Raw genomic sequence first — 22,238 nt, 5'->3', positions numbered from 1 at the left:
CATTTGTATTCAGAGTCAAATCTGGTGGTTGAATTCAGTGGAACACAATCTAATCTGGTTCTATGAAAAGAATATGAGTCTGCAAACTGAGTAAAGAGTCTCTCCCTCATAAAAAGGATAACACTGAGATTTGCCTTTTTTTGTTCTAAACCTGAGAGCAAAATTTCAACTTGAGATCTTTCCTCCTTGGTATCACTCCTATCCAAATCTAGGTATAACAGAACAATAGGAAATAGAATAGGGGGAAGGATGGGAACTGAAAGTTCCTTGCTCTACTGGAGTTTCATTTTTATGATATGGCTTCATTCTTGGGTCTAAAGTGGATTGGGGGCACACTGGATAAAGCACTGGTCCTGGATTCAGGAGGACCTGAGTTCAAATTTGACCTCAGACACTTCACACTTACTAGCTGTGTGACCCTGGCTAAGTCACTTAACCCTCATTGTCCCCATAAAAATAAATAAATAAATGCAAAGTGAATTGGATTAGCCAGGGGTCTGCTTCCCTCCATCCCTTCAAAATCTGTGGTTCAAAGTAAAAACTTTCTGAAAGTACAAAATCTTAATATTTAAAAACCAAACCTTTGTCCTCTTCATGATGGTATACTTAAAATGGAATTTAGGTGACACTCTTGTGAAAGCCCAGAGAAATGTGAGGATAATTTAAAAACCCTGCCCCCTGCCATAAACTCACCATCTTAGCTGAAGTCTTGTCTATGTCATCTTATACCTGCTTAAGCATAACGGCTCCATGTAGCATCTCATAGCTGCTCCTCCCATTTTAAATGCAACCTGATTCAGTTACTAAAATGTACATTAATTTTCCTGCCTTAAGAAAATGCTGGGCTGTAAGTTTAACTAAATTGCCAATAAAATCACCTTGGATCATTGGAAAACCCATTATTTCCAGACCATTCCCCAATTACATTAGGAACAGGTATATGAAAGATCCCAGAGCAATAAGCTGTTTGTCTCTGGAAGCCTGAGATCTTGCTAGAGATTTTGCCCTCATAAAAAGGACAATTAAATGCTAAAGAAATGACAGAGGTGAAAGCACTTTCATTCCATTTTCATTGTATTTCCTTCAATTCAACAAATATTATGACTGTTGTATAGCAGGTTGTGTGGTAGTAACAAAATGTTACAAGACAAAAATAAAACAATCCCTACCCTCAAGGAACTTACATTGTATCAGAGAAAACAAAATACAGAGAGATCAGTAAATGCAACCTGGGTATAAAATAAGTAAAATATGGTTTCGAGGGAGAAGCATTAATGATTTGGAAGTCTCAACCCTTATTCCATTCTGACACTTCAGCCTTCTTTTATTTTTTCAGTCTGTCTCTGACTTCTGAAGCTGTATATTCAAGAAGATGCTTGCCCTAAGTCAATATGGGTTCTCAGCACAAAAGAAACTTAAGTTCTAAAGCTGAAGCCAAGTTTGACTGACTTTTTTTCATTGAATTATTACCACTTAATTATCCTTGGCCAACTGACCACATCCTTTTGAATTTTAACCTAGAATTTTTTTTATTTTAAAAGAATACAAAAGTGAGGCTATATTCAGGGATGTGCTAGAGTCAGGTTAAACTGGGTAGCAAGTGCCTATTTTAAAATTTTCAGTGTAAGCATTTACAATTTAGAAACTGTAGATTTCTACAAATCAGGGCTTAGTTTGTTGTTTTGTTCATTTTCTAAATTTAAGAAAGTGATTGAGTTAATGTTAATAATGCAGATTAAGGTTTTTTTTGTTTGGTTGGTTTTTTTGTTTTGTTTTGGTTTGGTTTTGGTGAGGCAATTGGGGTTAAGTGACTTGCCTAGGGTCACACAGCTAGTAATTGTTAAGTGTCTGAGGCTGGATTTGAACTCAGGTCCTCCTGAATTCAGGGCTGGTGCTCTATCCACTGTGCCACCTAGTTGCCCACAGATTAAATTTTAAAATGTATCCTTGCATAATTTTTAGGAGAGCCAGTCGAATCATTTACCAGCACAACTCTGACAATAGCCATAGGTCAACATTCATTTGTATGGATAGAGAGATAAGGTGGAAGGATCTCTACTAAAGTCTTTCTCCAATGCCTCATTGTACCATGGAGAAGACCCTGGGTTCTTGAAGGCTATGCCAATGGCCACCCTCCCTCTCTCCAACTCTTTCTATATTTTCACTTTCAACCTTGTAGTCAACTTTATTATTCAGGATTTAATGCGTTTGTTTGTTCATCCATAGCAAATGATACTCCTGTCATGAGCTTTTGAGCCATATGTGACTCTTTCAGGAACACCTTGGACCAATAATTGCTTTTTCAAGAAGAGATTAGATTTACTCTGCTTGGTCCCAGAAGGCAGAACTATTTACCATGGTAGAAAAGATTTCATTTCAATATAGGACTAAGTTTCCTAATTAGAAGTGTAAAAAAAATGTCATGGGCTCCTTCATGGGGTAAATGAACACCTTATTACTAGTGTTATTCAGGAGGAAGCCACCTGACCACTGGTAGCATATGTTTGTAGATGGGTTTCAAGCTTTGGATAGAAATTGGCTTAGGTGACAATAAGTCTATGATTTCATAAGATTTCCCCTTAGAACCCCAGCCCCACAGGGGTCCCAAGACTTCATTCCCTGACAGGGAGACCCCAAACCATCTGTAATCTTGAGGGGGGGGCCAAGAGAACCCCTCCCCCCAGTTCACTGGGAGGGGGCAGACCTCTGACCCACTGAGAGACCCCCAAAGTTCACAGAGACCTAGGCAGGTCATTGGCGGAAACATAGCCCAGACCCCCAGATTCCAGCCCTAGCCCTCATCGTAGCTTGGGGTGACTTGCAAACCCCAAACAATCTGGAGGAAACTCAGTGACTGATCCCCCAACCCCTCCTGCGGGTTGGGGTAGACTCTCTCCCAAGCCCAGAGAAGGCCTAGAGCTGTGGGGAGTCTCATCACACTGGGGGTGAAACCCCAGACCCAGGAGAGAGAGATCCCTGACACAAGAAGGGAAGCCTCCACTGCCTGCACTGGACCCTCCTGCCGTTTTGATCCTCACCTGGCGTGGAGGGCAACCTGTCAGGGCTGGTGCCTGCTGCAGGGCTGGTGCCCACACTAACCCGAGCTGTGACCCTTGGGCTGATGGCCGCCTACACCATGCTGTACGGCCTGCTCTTCCTCTCGGTCTATGCCCAGCTCTGGCTAGTGTTGCTGTATGGGCACAAGCAGCTCAGCTACCAGACAGTATTCCTGGCCCTGTGCCTGCTCTGGGCTGCCCTGAGCACCACCCTCTTTTCCTTCTACTTCCGAGACATGGATCTGGCTAACCGCCTGGGGCCCCTGCCCTTCTGGCTGCTCTACTGCTGCCCTGTGTGCCTCCAGTTCTTCACCCTCACACTCATGAACCTCTACTTTGCCCAGGTGGTGTTTAAGGCAAAGACAAAACAGCACCCAGAGATGAGCCGGGGCCTGGCTGACCTGGTGAATGACCTAGGGGACAAGGGTTACCTGGTCTTCAGCCTCATCCTCTTCGTGTGGGAGCTGCTGCCCACCACCCTGCTCGTTGGCTTCTTTCGGGTACACCAGCCCCCGCAGGACCTGAGCACCAGCCGAATTATCAGCGGGCAAGTCTTCAGCTCCCATTCCTTTCTTTGACCGGGCTGGGCATTGTGAAGATAAGGGAGGACCGTGGGAGCACAGCCGGGGAGAGAGCACCAGGTATGAAGCTCCTTCCTCTGGGGGCACTGGCCCTTGCCCTTTCACCTTGGGATGAAGGACAAGGCCCCCAGCTCCCCATTTTGGGGTGCCTCAGGGGGGCTACTTGAGGAACCCCAAGTCCCAGCTTGCTTTGCTTTCTAGTCCATTGCTTATTGGGGCCTGTGTGTTCAGTCCCCCATCTCTCCCCACAGCCTGTCAGGGAGCCTGGGGGCTGGCAGCTGGTACGGTGCCATTGGGCGAGAGCCTAGCTGGTGTGGGAGCAGTCAGAGCCGATGTGCTCCACTCCTCTTCTCCCAGGTGGCTGGGACTTCTGGCCACCATCACCACAGCCTCTACTCCACCCCGCAGACATGAACTCCCTCCTCCCCTGTGGGGGGGGGTGAGGGTGGGCAGTGGGGCTTCTCCTCTTCCAGATGCCCCCAGCCTTCCTGCCTGCCTGCCTTCCCAGTCCGGTCGCAGCCCTGCCCTCTGCCCTTGCCCCTGCTGAGTCTGCAGCTTCTAGTGCTGGGTCCAGCCCCGTAGCCATGCCTGTTGTAGTGAGCTTCTGCCTCCTGTTGGGGGTGGCAACATCCACCACTTGGAACCGGCTACCTCTTTTGTGCTTGCTGCTCAATAAACAGTGGCCATGCCCCCATTGGAAAAAAAAAAAGAGTTCCCTTTAGAATCCCTGTGAGGTATATCACCTCACACCTATCAGGTTGGATAATATGATAAAAAGGTAAAATGATAAAATTTGTAGGGTGTGGGGGAAAACTGGGACACTAATGCACTGTTGGTGGAGTTGGAATGATCCAACCATTCTGGAAAACAGTTGGGAACTATGCCTAAAGAACTATAAAACTGCACATACTGTTTAAACCAGTACCACTGCTTCGTCTGTATCCCAAAGACATTTTAAAAGGGAAAAGAGCTTAGATGTACAAAAATATTTATACCAGATTTTTGGGGGGGAGTGACTAAGAATAGGAAGTTGAGGGGATGGCCATCAATTGGGGAATGTATGAACAAGTTGTGATATAAAATTGTGATTAGATATTATGATAAAAGAAATGACAATCAAGATGATTTCACAAAAACCTAGAATGACTTTCATGAACTGATACAAAGTGAAGTAAACAGAACCAGGAGAATATTGTACATTGTTACAGCAATATTATACAATGAAGAACTGTGAATTACTTAGCTATTCTCAGCAACACAATGATCTAAGACAATTCCAAAGGACTTACAATGAAATACACTATCTGCCTCTGGAGAAAGAACTGATATTGTCTGAATACACACTGAAGAACACAATTTTTCCCTTCCTTCCTTCCTTCCTTCCTTCCTTCCTTCCTTCCTTCCTTCCTTCCTTCCTTCCTTCCTTCCTTCCTTCCTTCCTTCCTTCCTTCCTTCCTTCCTTCCTCCCTCCCCCTCCTCCTCCTTTCTTTCTTTCTTTCTTTCTTTCTTTCTTTCTTTCTTTCTTTCTTTCTTTCTTTCTTTCTTTCTTTCTTTCTTTCTTTCTTTCTTTCTCTTTCTTTCTTTCCAAGTCTTCTTGTACAAAATGATTAATATGGAATGTTTTCTGTGATTATACATGTTGCCTTCCTTACCATCTCTGGGGGGAATGGAGGGAAGGATAAAATTGGGAACTAAAAACTTTTTTTAACATTAAAAAATATTTTAACATGTGGTTAGAGGAAAAATAGAATGTTTTTTAAAAGAAGAAACTCTGTTTTCCTTCAAAGCTCATTTCAAGCATTACTTCCTCCTCCAATTCCCTTATACTTATTGTGTATATATCTTAATGTGTATGTATTATCTCCCTCAATAGTATATAAGCTTCTCAGGGACAGGGACTGTTTCCTTTTGGTCTTTTTATCCCCAGCACAATGCCTGGCAGAGAGTACACACAATAAATGTTTATGGATTGATTAATTGTAATGAGATATTTAATCATACCAGAGTCAACAGATACAGTGGCAATGTATCTGTTTTGGTTAATGAGGATAATAAGCATGGCTCCAGAGACCATGGGTGTCACCTAGAACATTAGACTCTCTCCCAGATCCTTCTGTTTGCTCTCTGTCTTTGGACAAATTTCCCAGTTCACTGGCACAATTGCTTGAGTTGGTCAAGGAAGGAGAAACCCAAGTCAGTTGTTTTTCTGCTTATTAGCAATGCTTGTAAAGGTTTGTTAGGGGAAGAAAATGCAAATCAATGACTAACATGAGGTTTGGGAATTGTCTATGGATTTTGTTTATTCAACCTCATCTCTCTCTCCCTCTAGAATTGCACCCTAAGGGTTAGGCAGCAGATCTTGTATCCAGGAGCTGTGCTTTTGACAGTGTTTCTCTTAATGAGCATTTAGAGAGGTATTAGATGACCCATGTCTCTTCCACCTTCAAACCTATGCTTCTAAGTGGAATGTATGAGTTGGTGAAAAAGTAATAAAGTCCAAGGTCACAAAGAGGGTTGGGAAGCTCAGCAGGGATCTTAAGCCTGAATGTGCAATTGGTTTGATGGTTTTAGCAAAGGAGTATCATAGATTTGTAAAATGCAAAAGAGATTTTATGATTCCTCTAATTCATCATTTCCAACATTATTTTTTTCTTTGAACCCCTTCCAACAACAATAAATGTATTGTGAGTCCCATAGTGATTTAGTATATTTCTCATAACAATGTTTTAATTTATTCATTAGGTGCATACAATAACTAAAATGATAACTTTTGCCCCCCAAAGTGCCAAATTGAAATTGATGTTATATAATTATCATTATAAAATACAAAGTAAACAAATAGAATTTTATTCTACCTATAATTATGGAAACTCTAAATATAAAATATAAGACTGATAATAAACTGATAATGGATATTTTATGTGGATATTCTATAAGAATTAAAAGAACAAGCCTACAATGCTTCAAACATGCACATGTTTGTCACAGAGGAAAATATACTGATGATATAATTGAGCAATTATTTACTGCTTAAGGTGCCATTAAAGAGTTTTTATCATGAGACCCTTGGACCATTGTCATGAACAACAGTCACTAAATTACACTACCTAGTGTAATGTCTTTATGATACTGATAATGAAACTAACAGGTAAAATGATTTGTTCAAGGTCACATAGCTAATTAGTTCTTAGAACTAGAACCCAGGTTTCTTGGCCCCAGTTTTTTCCCCCCCACCATACTATGTTTTGTTTCCTGTGGACCCTATGTAGCATTTGTTCTCTCCCTGTCCTTCTTCCTGAAAGTATTGAAACACCCTTGTTATTTGCATTGCTGAAGATGTGGACAGGATAAAACTATAGTTACCAACCTCTTTCCTGAAATGTAGGCTCCTTTGGGACAATAATACTCAAACTATTCACGCGTCAACTGCTCATCTTTCAGTGTCTGTTCATTCCTGAACACTGAAGCAAAGAAGAAATTGAAGAATGAAAAAAATCTCTGATTTTCATGGGATCTCAGAAATCATCTGGTAGAACCTGTGTCTGAATAGAGATCCCTTCAAAAATATCCTTAAGAAGTGCCTTTGAACTGTCTTTCCCCATGCTTGAAATGCTTTCCCTCTCTACCTCCATCTCATAGAATCCTCACTTTCCTTTAAGACTCCAATCAACCTTTTGTATAAGGCATTTTTTGCTATTTCCTCCCCCTACCCCCAAGGGTATCTACTTCTTATGTTTATACCTAAATATGAACATTTTATTTCCCCTCTATACTCTAAACTCCCTGAAGGCAGAGACTGCTTTACTTTAGATGTGTTATGACAAGCAACTAACACGGTGTCTGGTGTGGGGACCAATTTTTAATTGGGGAGTGTTAGCTAAGCGGCTCACCACAATATTGGGGCAAGGAAGGAGACCGGCAGCCTGCCAGGATTTATTTTAACAAGAACGAACTTAAAAAAAAAAAAAAACACAAACAGGATAAGTAGGATCAAGTGAAAAGAAATAAAATGGGGAAAGGGAAATTATACAAGCTGAAAAATACCACCGCCCAGGAATCAGCTGAGAATACACAGCAGAGCTCCTGTCGCCTTCCAGCCAGAATGGTGAATTCTCCCTGTTCCCAGAAACCCTACACAGCCCCCAATCAATTGTCTGGCTCCTCTGAAAGTCACATGACTGCCCTCACTAGGCTTCCAATCATTATAATTTTGCCAGGTCCATGTAGGTGTCCGTGAGTGGTGATGATGTGAGGTGCTAGCGCCATGGTAATGGCTATAACTAGTGGGTGGAGCACCATGTGGTTTGTGGAGCCCCAGGCCAGTGTGCGCCAAGGCATAAAAACCTCAAATAACAATTTTTACATTGGCACATCTAATTAACGTTTGGTGATTGCTTAACTGGGCATCCAAACAACATGAAAACCTCCATGAAGAGCAACCCACAACCACCTGAGGTAGCCCATTTCCTTTTTGTTCCTTAAAGTGCGGCACTGTTTCCAGGCTTCACTGTCCCAAGCTTCAGGGGGTACCATGTAACGATTGGAATGACGCCACCTGCTGGAGACTTACTGTAGAAAAGCTCCCCATAAAGTGAAGGTCTTTGAGGGCAAGACCAGGAGTCTTTTCTTTGGCGTTAGGAAGTGATGCGGGCTAGTGGGAGGAGGAAGGAAGAGACTGGTGCTCAGTCTCAGGCTCTTTCCTGAGGACACTGGTGGAGAGGGGAGCTAGAAATGCGCTCTCCCTTTAATAGATAGAGGAATCTAGGCCTTTCTTTCTCTCTTTACCAAATTCTTATTCTCCTTAATAAATGCTTAAAAGTCTAACTCTTGCTAAAGCTTATAATTTATTGGCGACCACTCATTAGATATTTTAGACAGTTCAGCTAGAATTTTAGCCCTTAACAGATGGCTGACCACGAAGAGGAAAGCTGAACCTCACTTCTGATCTTTCGGTTGGGTAAGAAATTTCCCCTACCCTAACCCTTTAAATCCGAAGTACTGATGAATTGCCTGGTGTTTTCCCTTTAAATTTTTTCAAATGGACCTTTTAAACTCCCTAATTACCCTATTTTTGATTTTAGTCTGTTTAACCAGACAAATGGGGGATAAGATCATGTTAATGCTTTGTTTTTGTGGATTTTCTATTTTTCTTTTTATTTTTGTTAAAAGAGCCAGCAACTTACTCACACAAGGAAATATCTCCCCCTCTCCCAACCATGCTTTTTCAGAGAAACCTGAAGAAATTCCTGCAGCTTTTCCCAGTTCTAATAGTAATTGTTGCTCTAATTTTGCATGCCTGGAGGCAATGACCCACCCTCTAGAAGCTTTTAATCCCCTAGCACCTGGAGGCAAAGTGGGGGAAGAGGAATCCAGGCCTGAGTTCAAAATCAAGTCTGATTCAAATTGCTCTAGTCCCTCCCCTCCTCTCCAGACCCCACCCTCTACTCCTCCCATGGCCAAGCCCATTGCTTCCCTGGCCTGGGAAGTCCAGAGATCTAATGCTCATGCGCAACTTTCTCTAACTACATTTGCAGCTTCAGGCTCAGCCCTTCCCCAGCCTGGCTGTGCTTCTGAGACAACCTTAGAAAGCCCTTTAAATTCCACATATGCCCGTTTTGTTCATAATTTTGCTAACCTGCTTTTGTCTTTAATTAGTAATCTTATAAAGCATTTGTATGGTGACAAGACTGACAGACAATATAGAGGGGTTAAAGAAGAAAAACTTAAGCCGAATAAGAATGACAATCATCAACATAGTTCAAGACTCCACTTCTTTTGCCATGGAAGGGTATATATTTTACAGAAGTGTAGAAGTAAGCAGCAAGGTATTGATATGAGTGTTGGGGATTTTAGATATCGGAATCAAAAGTGTTCTGAATTCACTCAGAGTAATAGTATCAGTTCAGAGGTTACATAGGGTTCCTATGCTATCATATATACATTTTGAAATTAATGGTATGGGTTTATTTTCATAGAGATTTTCATGCTTTTGAGATTGTGTTTTATACTTAGTTTTTAAAACAAGGAGAATATTTGTAAAAGCTTTTTATAGTTGTGTGATCAAGTTTATATTTTATAATACTCTTATTAATATTAAGTTCACATTCATTTAGATTTCCTTAGTTTGAATTTCATTGTCTTTTATTGTTCCATGTGTATTTTCTTCTATTCATTTGTCTAATTTTGAAACATTGCAAGATGGTTTTGATTTTATTATACAATGTTAATTCTAGGAGTATTGTGCTCCCATATTCTGAGTTGTTTGTTTTTGTTATTATTTTTTCTCAACTGATTATTTGATCAAACTCTTTAAAGCATTTCCCTGGCAAATTGGTTGCCATGGCAAGTGTAAATTGATTCTAGAAGTATTATTTTTGATAAGCATATTCCAAAAAAAAAAAAGAGGGGAACGTTTGTAAAAGTTTTCTTTTTTCAAAAAAGAAGTTTTCTTTGAGATTGTGTTGTGATTTAACTTGTATTTAAATATGTTATGATTTTTCAAAAAAGAAATTGTATACTAAGCAAAAAAAAGGGGTATTATTTGAAATTGTTGCATAATTATATATTGTGTTCTGAGTCAAGATGTATTCACATTTTTTGCAATCATTTATTATCCTCAATTTTTAAATCCATATGAGACTTGGATTATGGGAACTTATCATTTAAGATATTAATTGCCTTTATTCTGAGTTATCAGATGCCAGTTGGCCAAGATGCCATCCAATCACAAGAGGAATACATGCAAGAGCAGACACTGAACTGTCACATGAGGGGAGACATGCATGAAGTCAAGGTATGGCCGAGGGAATGGCTTTTGACTAATGTTGAGGTTGGATTCTCTTGGTTTATTATTTTACTCTTTTTCCCCACAATATTGTACAGATGGCTGGAAGTATTCATCCCACCCATCTCATTTCTACACCTGGCTTCTATGCTCCCTCCTATATGCCTGATGCCATGGACATCTCAATTCCATGCATCTGATTAAGTCTGACTCAGTTTCCTCCAATATGTTCAGTGGCATGGACATATATTCCATCCACCTATTTTAAGCCTGGCATACTGTATGGGCAGTACATATTGCTCAAGTGTGGGAATGCTCATATCCCATCATTTCTCTGTTCTTTTATGGTAACCCCCATAATTATCTCAGGTGTCATGATAAATACAGTGTTGAATTTGGCCTTGACACCTGTTACCAATTATATTAGATTTTTTTAATTTCTCATAATGGCATGAGGATAATTAGGCAGATGATACAAAAAGTGATGAAACAAAGATAAAAATTATTTTTAATAATTAATATCGCAGCAATTATCTTCTCAATTACCCTCCATAAGGGGGGACTATAGTAATATTATAATTTTAAAGAATGTTTCAATTTTTGTTTTATTATATGTTTCATGTGTAACAACTAAGATTCTGAATTCCCTTAGACATGTTTTTGAGAACTTTCATTGTTTGATTTGATTATTGACAAAGCTATTTTAAAGTTGTGTTAAGCTCAATTTTGTAGGAAATGTTCCTGGCTGATTACCAGTATCCACATATCAACCCCTGAAAAGACTTCCATTCCACCACTACACCTAGAGGACATCTGAGAAAAGACTTTCAGAGACTTTAAATGAACAGTTTTGTTTTGTTGTTGTTGTTGTTTTTCTCTTTCTCTTATAATATACACTATCTGTAACATGTATTCTCTGCAGAGGCCCTCCCTTTGCAAGACCAATGTCAAAGAGTCGGTTCATGAGGACAAAAATTCACCCCTCTAGACAAAACTTTCCTCTCTCCCTTTTCTATATTGTTATTAACATATTGTTAGTTAGCATAGGTTATTATATTCTGTTATTTTTGACTGTTTCATCAAGGAAATGTACCGTTTCTTGAGGAAACAAAGCGGGGACTGTAACGATTGGAATGACACCACCTGCTGGAGACTTACTGTAGAAAAGCTCCCCATGAAGTGAAGGTCTTTGAGGGTAAGACCAGGAGTCTTTTCTTTGGCGTTAGGAAGTGACGCGGGCTAGTGGGAGGAGGAAGGAAGAGACTGGCGCTCAGTCTCAGGCTCTTTCCTGAGGACGCTGGTGGAGAGGGGAGCTAGAAATGTGCTCTCCCTTTAATAGATAGAGGAATCTAGGCCTTTCTTTCTCTCTTTACCAAATTCTTATTCTCCTTAATAAATGCTTAAAAGTCTAACTCTTGCTAAAGCTTATAATTTATTGGCGACCACTCATTAGATATTTTAGACAGTTCAGCTAGAATTTTAGCCCTTAACAACCAGGTGGTATGATTTAAGGAGGGGCAGGTTCTTTAATTGCCTGGCCTATTCCCTTGTCTCTACATAACCCCAGGCCAACTTGGTAATTAACCAGACAGCAAAACTTTGTGTGCTGTGGTTATTCCTCTGATGAGCCTGGGCCACTGCTACTCAAGGCTACTTCTTGTTCCCAGCAGGGTGAAATACCCAAGTTCTGCCTCAGCACCAGCAGAGACCCCTGTAATCTCTCCCCTTCCAACCACTCAGCCCTCTCACCAGACTGTGAGCTTAGTTCCAGACAACACTGGCACTGCAGCTGATTCAGAGGTTCTGGAGGTCTCTTTCTCTGGTGAGGCCTTCCTGGGACTGGATCTGTGTCAGCATGACTGTGGGGTTGGGTTCCACTCCTGCCCTGGCATAGCAGCCCCCACCTTCTTACCTTCTAAGCCATCTTTGGCTGGAAAATTATCTCAGCCCATTCTTTTGTGTGTTTTGCTGCTCCAGTAATTGTCCTATGGCATTATTTGGAGTATTTTTTGGAGCAGTCATGTCATGAATTCATAGAGCTTACTGCCTTTCCTCCACCATCTTGGCTCCACCCTGGAAAATCCCAGCTCCTCCATGGAAAAATCCCACCCATTTCCCTTTTGGATAGTTCTAATCAGTAGCTATTGATGTTGAGCTAAAGCTGGTAGAATTTCTGGCAGAGAAGGAAAAAGGAGCCATGGTCTGTTTGATAAAATAACCTTGTCAGGTGCAGAAATATTTATCTCATCCTTTCTTCTAGCATATTATCAAGGATAAATCAAGAATTGGCTGTGTATGAATGGAAGTGTAGTTTCAGAAGCACCATTATTCAGCACTTATATATATATATATATAAAAATCTCAGAGGCCTTAAAAGCCAGAACACAAAGTTCTTCACCAACAATCTAGGAGAAAAATGTTTATTATCCCCATGTTATAGATAAACTTCAGAATGAGGTAATCATACACACCCAAGATCACCCTGAATGTCATTAAATTTCTCATATTGAAAAGTTTCTTTCTAGTCCTCTCCTTTGGTTTTTCACTCTGTATTCACTAAACTATTGAATCATCTTAATTTTTCACTTTGTTGTTGTTGTCATTGTGTATTGTGGGTATTGAGTAGGAGAAAGAGTTGAAAGAAGATGAAGGCTTACAAATTTGGCTCTATTGCAGCATATTTCCTCTTATGTAGTCTTTAATAGCTATATGCAAAGACCATTACAAAAGGAATTGTTTTGATTATTGAGTTAACAATAGTGCTGAATTTTAGCTTCAGCTCTTTTCTGATATTCAATAGAGAATATCACTTACTTATATAAATGACCAGCCTTCCTAGTAAATATGTAGCTGCCTACGTGAAGTGATCTGAGGAAGTACCAGATAGGGCCCCCTATTCCAAAATAGACATGTTTTCAGTCTACTACTATTAAAGCAGTTTTTCCCTGAGTCTTTCAAGCTTTTCTTTTTTTTTTTTCTTTTTTTTTTTTTGCAGGGCAATGAGGGTTAAGTGACTTGCCCAGGGTCACACAGCTAGCAAGTGTCAAGTGTCTGAGCCCAGATATGAAATCAGGTTCTCCTGAATCCAGGGCTGGTGTTTTATCCAATGTGCCACCTAGCTGCCCCCTCAAGCTTTTCAGTCTTCAGAGTTCCTTTTTAATTTGAAAAAGGGAGATGATATTTGTTCTCCCTTTTTCACAAAGACAATTGGCTTCTCCATATGGTTATCCTTTTTCTGTCCCATCTCTTCTCTTTACCTAATTTACTTAGGCTGGAATCTCCCCCTCTTTTATTTCCTAAGCTCACAGGTAAATCCAGATGAATATCCTGGCTATGGGTACAATGTTTATTAGATTTTCAACTTTGCCCCATACTATCATAGATAACTTTATGGTAAAGAAAAAGCAATCCTTAAGCTCATTTAATCAGAATATAGTGAACTGAAATTATCTGAAAGCATCTACCCAGCTACATAGAATCTAGACAACTGTATTTCAAATTGTGGTTCTGGCCTAGAGTTATAAAATAAACTCTTTTATTTTATAAAACTCTAAAATTTAAGACTCTAAATATGTAATTTTATTGAATAGAGATCAAATAAACAAGCTAAGCAGTTTTCAGGTCCTTGATTTGATAAGTGACAAATCAGTTAAAGATGCTTTATCAATTTCCATTAGCTGAAAAGGAAAAATCAGTCTACTCAATTAACAAGGAGATAGGAAATAAATGGTGCTAATAATACATTTACTGGAATGACACACACTACAATCAGGTTTTGGATCAAATCGAATATTGCAGTTGTAATCAATTTGATACCATTTTACATTTCACATGAATGGACTAATAAAAAAACTTATTTTCTGTGAATAAAATGATAAAATCCTTTTGAAAAATCAATAAATCTTTTATTTATTTTATCCAAAACACATACCAAAAAAAAACCCATGAGGCATCAAACTATCCACACTCATAAATTTGAATTTTCCATTGGGAAATCAATAGCAATAATATTTAATGGTAACTGCTCTTGGTCCTGAAATATTTTATATGCTCCTATGAGACAGAAGACTTACAATAGTTTTCACTTGAAGATTTATAAAATTATGCTACTAGTTAAAAAAAATCACAACCTTGGGAATTTGGAACAAATAACCTTGAAAAAGCTAGTAAGCAATTATGCCCATAACTGAAATTTCTTTATGCTATTAGCTGGCATTTGCTTCCCTATAAAGGTAGATCAATTTCAAAAATATAATACTATTCTTACTTTGACTCAGTCTTAGAACCCTCACTTACAGGAATGGGGAGGTTAGCTAATTTTCTCAAGATTATAAAATCTCTTCATGGTGAGCTAGGGATGAGACTAACATTGTGAGATATGTGAATTATGTCTATTTGTAAATGATGTTGCTTTCCACAGTAGGTCAGCAGTGAATTAACATTGAAATCTTATCAGATTTGTCATTGGTAAAGATACCTTTTACAATTGGGAACTAGCAACTAATTCATTTATGCTGCTGACATCTCTACTTCCTCTATTTTCTTTGCATTCTGGGAAACATTTGAAACCTATAATATCTAGCCACAATCAGAAAAGAGTTAAAAGATGACTATACTGATGATATAAAGTTGGGAAAGAAAAATAACATGTTAGCTAACAAAGTCAGGATTTTAAAATAGGCTAGAATATTGCCCCTAGGTTCAATTTATTAAGGATAGAAATAAAGATATATTTAAGTTGTAAAAAATCAACTTCACAAGTACAGAAAGGAGGGACCTAACTAGTGTGAGAAAATAATGGTATTTGGCAGATACTCAAAGGCCCATCTGGAGATTAATCTAAACTAATTGAATTAAGTGAGAGTGATTGATTTTACTGATTAGCCTATTTCAAGTTAATTAGATTGTAACCACACCTGGCTGTCCCTTAAGGAGGTATTGTTCTCAGAAGCTAAGGACTTTGAACTCAACTGGAGACCACCTTCAAGTCCAGTGAACCATTGGATTTGGATGATGCCTACCAATTAGCTTGAAGCAATGTATAAGGGCCACTTCTGCTCCAGACCTATAAAAGCTTCCACACTCAGTTTGAGAGGAGTTCATGGTTGAAGTAGGCTTGTGGCAGAGGACTTGAGGAAGAACCTGACCAGGCTGGAACTCTAAGCTAGAAAGACCCTTGCTTAACTTTTTGAACTCCACATGAATACCTGTTATGCTTTAATAAATGCTTAAGCCTCTAATTTAAGGCAACCATACATTTAGATTTTAAACATCACACTAGGAAGGAGTTCATCTGAAAAAGGTCTGGGGGTTTTAGTGAACTTCAAGTTCAATATGATGTCAGCCAAGAAAGAGAATACAACTTCTTACTGTATTAAGAGAAAATGAGTGTCCAAGACTAGAGAGATGATTGTCCTATTATTCTCTGTCAGATGACAGATGACATCTGGAGTATCCTGTGCTATTGAGTACCAAATACTACATCTTAGGAAAGTTATAGATAAGCGGGAGAGTTTCCATGAGAAAGCAAATAGGACAGTGAAAGGCCCTTAGTCCATACAATATTAGAATCATTTTAGGGAATTGGGCACATTTAGCCTGGAAAATGGAAGCTATCTTCAAGAGTGTGAATTGTTGTCATATAGAAAAGAAAGTAAAATTATTCTCTTTTTTGGTTGGTAGTATTTTACTTTATTTTCCAGTTACTTGTAAAGATAGTTTTCAACATTAATTTTTGTAAGATTTTGAGTTCCAAATATTTCTCCCTCCTTCCCTTCCTTCCCCTCTCCCCAAGACAGCAAGCAGATATAGGTTTTAAACACACACACACACACACACACACACACACACACACACAATCATGTTATACACATTTCCATATTAGTCATGTAAAAGAAGAGTCAGAACAAAAGGGTAAAACCACAAGAAAGAAAAAATAACAACAAATAAAGTGAAAATAGTATACTTTAGTCTGCATTCAGTTCTTTTTTCTAGATGGGGAAAGCATTTTCCATCACAAGTAAAAATAGAATTATATTGATGGCTACAAAAGGCAAAACTCAGAGCAATGGGTGAAAGCTGCAAAGAAGCATATCTAGGCTTCAAGCAGGGAAATATTTCTTAACAGCTAGAGTCATCTGGGATTTCCTGTTAAGATAACAATGTGAAATACCATAAAGTTACCCAACATGAAGTAATGATAATGAAGACTAAAGTGTAAGCTCCTCCTTCCAGTTCAGGGGTGCATTAAAAAATAACTGGAAAACTAAGGGAACTCAAATGATTAATGCATAAGGTGGGGGGAAGGTTATTAGGGAATGACTGTTAGTAAGTGTGGACTGAAGCCAGTAGGATCTTGGCCCTGGCCTATCAGAGCTGAAGCAGGGAAAAGAGCTAGCCCCATGGTGGGTCATCGTTCAGGAAGAGTGAGATAGGAAGTTATGGTAAGCCCAAGGCCTTTCCAAGAGGCCTAAAACCAACACTCCTTTCAGAGCCACAACAGGATACAGCACAGTGTAGAGAGGACTAAATACAGCATGATCTTTGGCACCCAATCAGGGGGTTTTGGGGTCACATGGGGAAAGGAACTACTTCTACTTAGGGAATATGTAAGGAGAAGGAAGCAGCATAGATGCACTAGAAATGGAGATGGAAGCCAGGGTTTGTGTGAGTATAAGCCCCATCCTAGCCAACTCATCCCAGTTTTTGGTGTTTCAGACTGCTTTGCCTGCATAATTTTTTATATATTTTTCTTATTGATGTATTTCCTTTGATGAAATTACTTATTGTTTCTGTGATTGTTTCCTTGACCCATATATTCCTTTTTTTTCCTTTTGGTGAGGCAATTGGGGTTAAGTGATTTGCCCAGCATCACATAGCTAGTAAGTGTTAAGTATCTGAATTCACATTTGAATTCAGGTCCTCCTGACTCCAGGGCCAGTGCTTTATCCATTGCCCCATCTAGCTGCCCCAGATCCATAGTTTTTTTAGGATTTTTAACTTTAGTCTCCATTTTAGTTTGAGTCTTTTATTCAAATGCCCTTTAATGATTATAATTTTATTTCATTGTGATCTATAAAGGATGTATTTACTCTTTACATTTTTCTTCTTGCTTATAAAATGTTAATGCCTTAGTATATGGCCATTTTTGTAAAGGTACCATGTAGATCTAAGAAACATGTATGTTCTCTTATATTTCTATTCAGCAATTCTCAGAGAACTATCATATATAATTTTTCTAGAATTCTGTTCACATCCTTAGCTTTTTTCTTGTTTATCTTTCTATTTTATTTGTGTAGGTCTAAGGGACATATGAAGTCCCAATTATTAGTTTTGCTACTTCTCCTTTAAAAACTTAAATGCTATGCTATTCAGTGCATATATGTTGAAGGTTGATATATTTTATTATTTATGGTATCTTTAAGCATAATACCATTTCCCTGTTTGTTTTAATCATGCTTATATTTATTATTGCTGTGACTGAGACTGTGATTGCTTCACCTGAATCATAATGAATTCTGCTACAAACCATCATTTTAACTCTATAAATCTTTGCATTTCATGTGTTTTTCTTGTAAATAAAATATTGCTGGATTCTACTTTTTAATCCATTCTGCTACCCTACTCTCTTTTATGGGTGAATATATTCCTTTAGTATTCATGATTGTTTATTTATTATGCTTTTTCATACACTCATATCTTTGAATTTTTTCCTTTCCCATCTCTTTTCAAGGAAGAAGTCAAAAGGAAAAAAGGCAATGTGATCACCACTAGTAATCTATAATTGAAGTGGTATGATCCCTCTGCTCTGACCTTTGTCTTCACTAAGCCCATGCACATTTACTGGTTGTTGTGCTTTTAATACCCCCTTTATGATTCATCCTCTGCAGTGGAAATTTGCTTTGATTATAACTGTTTCCTTGCCAACTCTAATGTTCCCTGCTCTCCCTTCTTTTTCTGTTCCAGTTTGTTTCCCTACTGAATTGCCAAATTTCTGTACCAAAACATGTGAGTGCTCAGTTCTCCTGGTTATCTGGTTAAGATAACAGTCAGAATCATGAGAGATCTCCTCCTCCTACCCTATCCTCTATGTTTATATACTCTTCTGGTGTACCATAATAATACAAAATAGTGAGTTCCTTCTTATTCCTACTTCTTCATTTCTACTCTAGTAAAGTGCCCTCCCTTTTTCTTTCCCCTCTTAAAACCAACATAAAAGATAACAATACCACTCTATACTTGATGTTTGTCTTTCTTTACTCCCACTGTGACAATTAAAGAAAGTAAAGAGACACTTCTCACTCTCTATTAGAATACAAGCACTTTAACTTCATTTAACCCTTTAAAATCTCAAATGTGTTTACCATCTAGGTTTCTATTGTTTGCATTTCCGAGATTCTACCCAGTTCAGACATTTTCCTTCAGGAATGCTTGAAAGTCAATTCAATTATTTTATACCTGTATATTCTCTACATTTATTTATAACAGAATATACAAATATTCATGTATATTCTGTACATCTGTATTTTGTGCATTTATTCCCCTGTAGGATTATACTTAGTTTTACAAAGTTTATTAGCTTTTTTCTTTTCTAAGCTTATGTGATTGTAACTGTGGCTCCTTGGAATTTGAACTCTTTCTTTCTGGCTGTTTGCGGTGTATTTTGTTTGACCTGAAAATTTTAGACTTAGGCTATGACATTCTTAGGTTCATGTTGAGGGTTCTATCAAGAGGTAACTGGTATATTGATCCTTTCAGTTTTATTTTTTGATCCTAACAGATCTGGGAAGTTTTCATTTATATGATTTCTTAAATACAGTATCCAGTTTGTTATTTATTCATTATATTTGGGGAGTCCATGGATTATTAAATTCTCTCTCCTCAACTTGTTTTCTGGATGATTTGCTTTTATTTTTTTTTCTTAATAGTATTTTATATTATTTCCTTATTACATGCAAAGATTGTTTTCAGCATTCATTTTTGTAAGATTTTGAGTTCCAAATTTTTCTCCCTCTTTCCCTTCCCTCCCCCTCCCAACACATGCATGCATGCATCATACATGCATGTATATACAAACATACATACATAATCACATTATACACAATTCCATATAGGTCATGTTGTAAAAGAAGTGATTTGCTTCTATTGTAACATATTCTTCTAATTTTATATTCTTTCTTCCTGACAATCTTAGAAGTCTTGTAGCCAAGTTTTTCTTTCCTCTGAAGCTCTACTTATGCTTAACATAGAGTTACTTTCTTCTGTGTTTATTTCTTAGGCTTATCTTTACCCATAATAAATATTCATTCTTTTCAGAGAGTTTTTTTTTAATTTCAGTTTTTATGTTATCTGCTGTGATGGAAGCAATGGGTATTTACTAAAGACAGTGTTGGAGGAAGAGGTAGAAATCATCAAATAATTCAATAAATACACCACTGGGTCTCTGATTTAATCAATGTAACTATATTCTTCAATGTGCAATGAAATACCCCCCAAAAATACCAACCCTTAAACTTTACCTACTTGAGGTAGCATAATATACTGGCAAGATCACCATTTTGACAATCAGTATACCTATAGTCCACTCATGGTCCTGCCACTAATCAGCTATTTGATAACAGGCAAGTTGCTTTTATTTCTGGGCCACAGTTCCCTCATCTTTAAAATGCAAGTATTGAACTAGATAATATGGAAGGTACCTGGAATAGGTAAACAATAAACATTCTCATTATTTCACATTTCAGCAGTTTGTCTAAGATTCATTCAATTTTCACCCACCCTCTGCATGATACACTATGGTATCATCTCTCTTTTCCTGCTGCAGGTGGAATTCAGTGTTGTTAATTCTATCCCTGGGTTGCTGTTCTTTCAGGAACACAGGAGAGGAGCTTCCAATGAGACACAGGGGTAGCAACACAATTGAGTGGTGGGAATATTCATAGCAATGCCAAAACTTTGTTTTGGATCAGAATCATGGGTCTAAAAAGTGACTTTGCTTTGGTGTTATCCATAAGCATTCAGGTGTATTTGGATGGCCTTCCATAAGGCATGATAGCACACTGTGCCTCAGGCACACATAGACTTTCTATGGTCCTTTTTCTTGGCCTTTTACTACGGGAAACACAGCCTTCCTCCCTTTCTCTGCAAAGCTTGCATTTGTGCGAACAAAAAGCATCCATCCCTTATTGCCTCCTGTCACCATATCTGTTATTTCCATCTACTGTGGAAACAACAGTCTCCCACACTTCCTCTCTTTTATTTATTCTTCACTGGGTCTTGGAAGCACTGCACACATCCCATACCATTGGCCTACATATGCTTCCCCTCCTGGCAATGACTTTAGCAGCCCAGTGACCCTCCATTTTCAGTCCAGCCAATAGCAAACCAAGCGAACACAGCTCAGATGTCTACTGAGCCATAGAGCATCCAACTCATTAGTGAGAGACTTTACCCTGCCACTAGATATGGAACACTAGCCAGGAATGTCACAGAGAAACATGACATTGAAAGCAGGTCTCAACAGATTGGACCACAGCTTCAGATTTAATTGTTCTGAAACTTGATTCCACCACAGAGCCAGACCCTGCCTGACCATCTGCCAAATAGCACATTGCTTTTGTTGACAGGGCTTCTGACTTTGAGCTGCTGCCTATTAATGAGGGAGCACAATCTCCGAAGGTCTCTTAACTGCTATTCTCCATTCTCTGCTCCACACACAATGGCACCTTCTTTCCATTTTAATTGCAGAGCACAGGAAGTGGCAGGGGAACAAAGCATTCACATATTAGTGTTCAGTTCAGAGCACCTAATACATGCAAATGCTTTGGGCATTTTTAAAGGGTAGTTTACCTTCTTGGCACATCTGGTCAATATTATCTCAGGGAAAAAAAGGCAGCTTAGCGTCTAATGCTATCCCCTTCTTCACCACCCTGCCTATTTTCAGAAACATCATCCTTTGAATATATAAGTGTGTTTTTTAAAAAACTAATGAACTGAAAGGAATGATGTTCAGAAGCTGGAATGTAATGAGAGAGGTTAATGTGCAGAATTTGACTCCAAAGAAAAGATTTTCCTCCCAGGATATATCTTTCATTTTGAATGAACTTTTGTGAAAGTAGTGAATATGGTACAGGTGCATCAAATACATCTCTGCTTTATGCCAGCTGCCCCTCACACTATGCAAGACTGAATTACAGGGATGCCAAGATGATCTCTAATACAACTTCCCTCCCAGTTTTTTCAAGTTTAAAAATACCACATTGATACTCTGAACCCTTTTCTGGTGATGTCTAAGCCTCAGACATTTAGAGTATATTGGGAATCTTCTCTTGCATTTAGATTCTGACCTTTGAAGACATTATTTCATGGCCAAATCTCAGAAAATTGGAATCAATGGCCATCTAGTTCAAGCCATATACAAGTAGAATCTCTACTACATCTCATCCTACAAGTGGTTATCTATTCTGTGTGTAAAAACCTCCAAGGATGACAAAGCTATCACCTTTCTAAACAGTCCATTCCACTTTGGGACAGCTCTAATTGTTGGAAAGTTTTTCACGCAACAAACCTAAAGTGGTTTCTTTACAACTTCTGCAACCCCATTGCTTCTGGTTTTACCCTCTGAGGTCAAACAGAACAAATCTAATCTCCTTTCACATTATAGCCCTTGAATATTTTAGCATATCTGTTGGGTTCCCACAGAGTCCTTTCTTTCTTCTCTAGGCTAATCATGCCGAGTTCCTTAATTGATATTTGTATGACATATACTCAAGACCTTCATTGTCCTGGGTGCTTTCTTCTGAACACTCTTCAGCTTTG

General features: G+C 38.7%; 1 protein-coding gene across 1 annotated transcript; it reads left to right on the top strand.

The window, feature by feature from the left end:
• Positions 1-3,034: 3,034 nt before the first annotated feature.
• On the top strand, positions 3,035-4,051 carry LOC122748300 (integral membrane protein GPR137-like; the record flags this gene model as incomplete). Its single annotated transcript, XM_043993966.1, is given in 3 exon segments — positions 3,035-3,624; positions 3,626-3,697; positions 3,889-4,051. Coding segments are annotated over 3 exon segments (825 nt in total), but the record flags the coding sequence as incomplete, so codon positions are not given.
• Positions 4,052-22,238: the final 18,187 nt, after the last annotated feature.

This window comes from Dromiciops gliroides, chromosome 1, assembly GCF_019393635.1.
Source record: "Dromiciops gliroides isolate mDroGli1 chromosome 1, mDroGli1.pri, whole genome shotgun sequence".
In the NCBI taxonomy this organism is placed as follows: Eukaryota; Metazoa; Chordata; class Mammalia; order Microbiotheria; family Microbiotheriidae; genus Dromiciops; species Dromiciops gliroides.
Note: the sequence above shows the minus strand (reverse complement) of the source record. Positions and strands in the feature narration are given on the sequence as shown.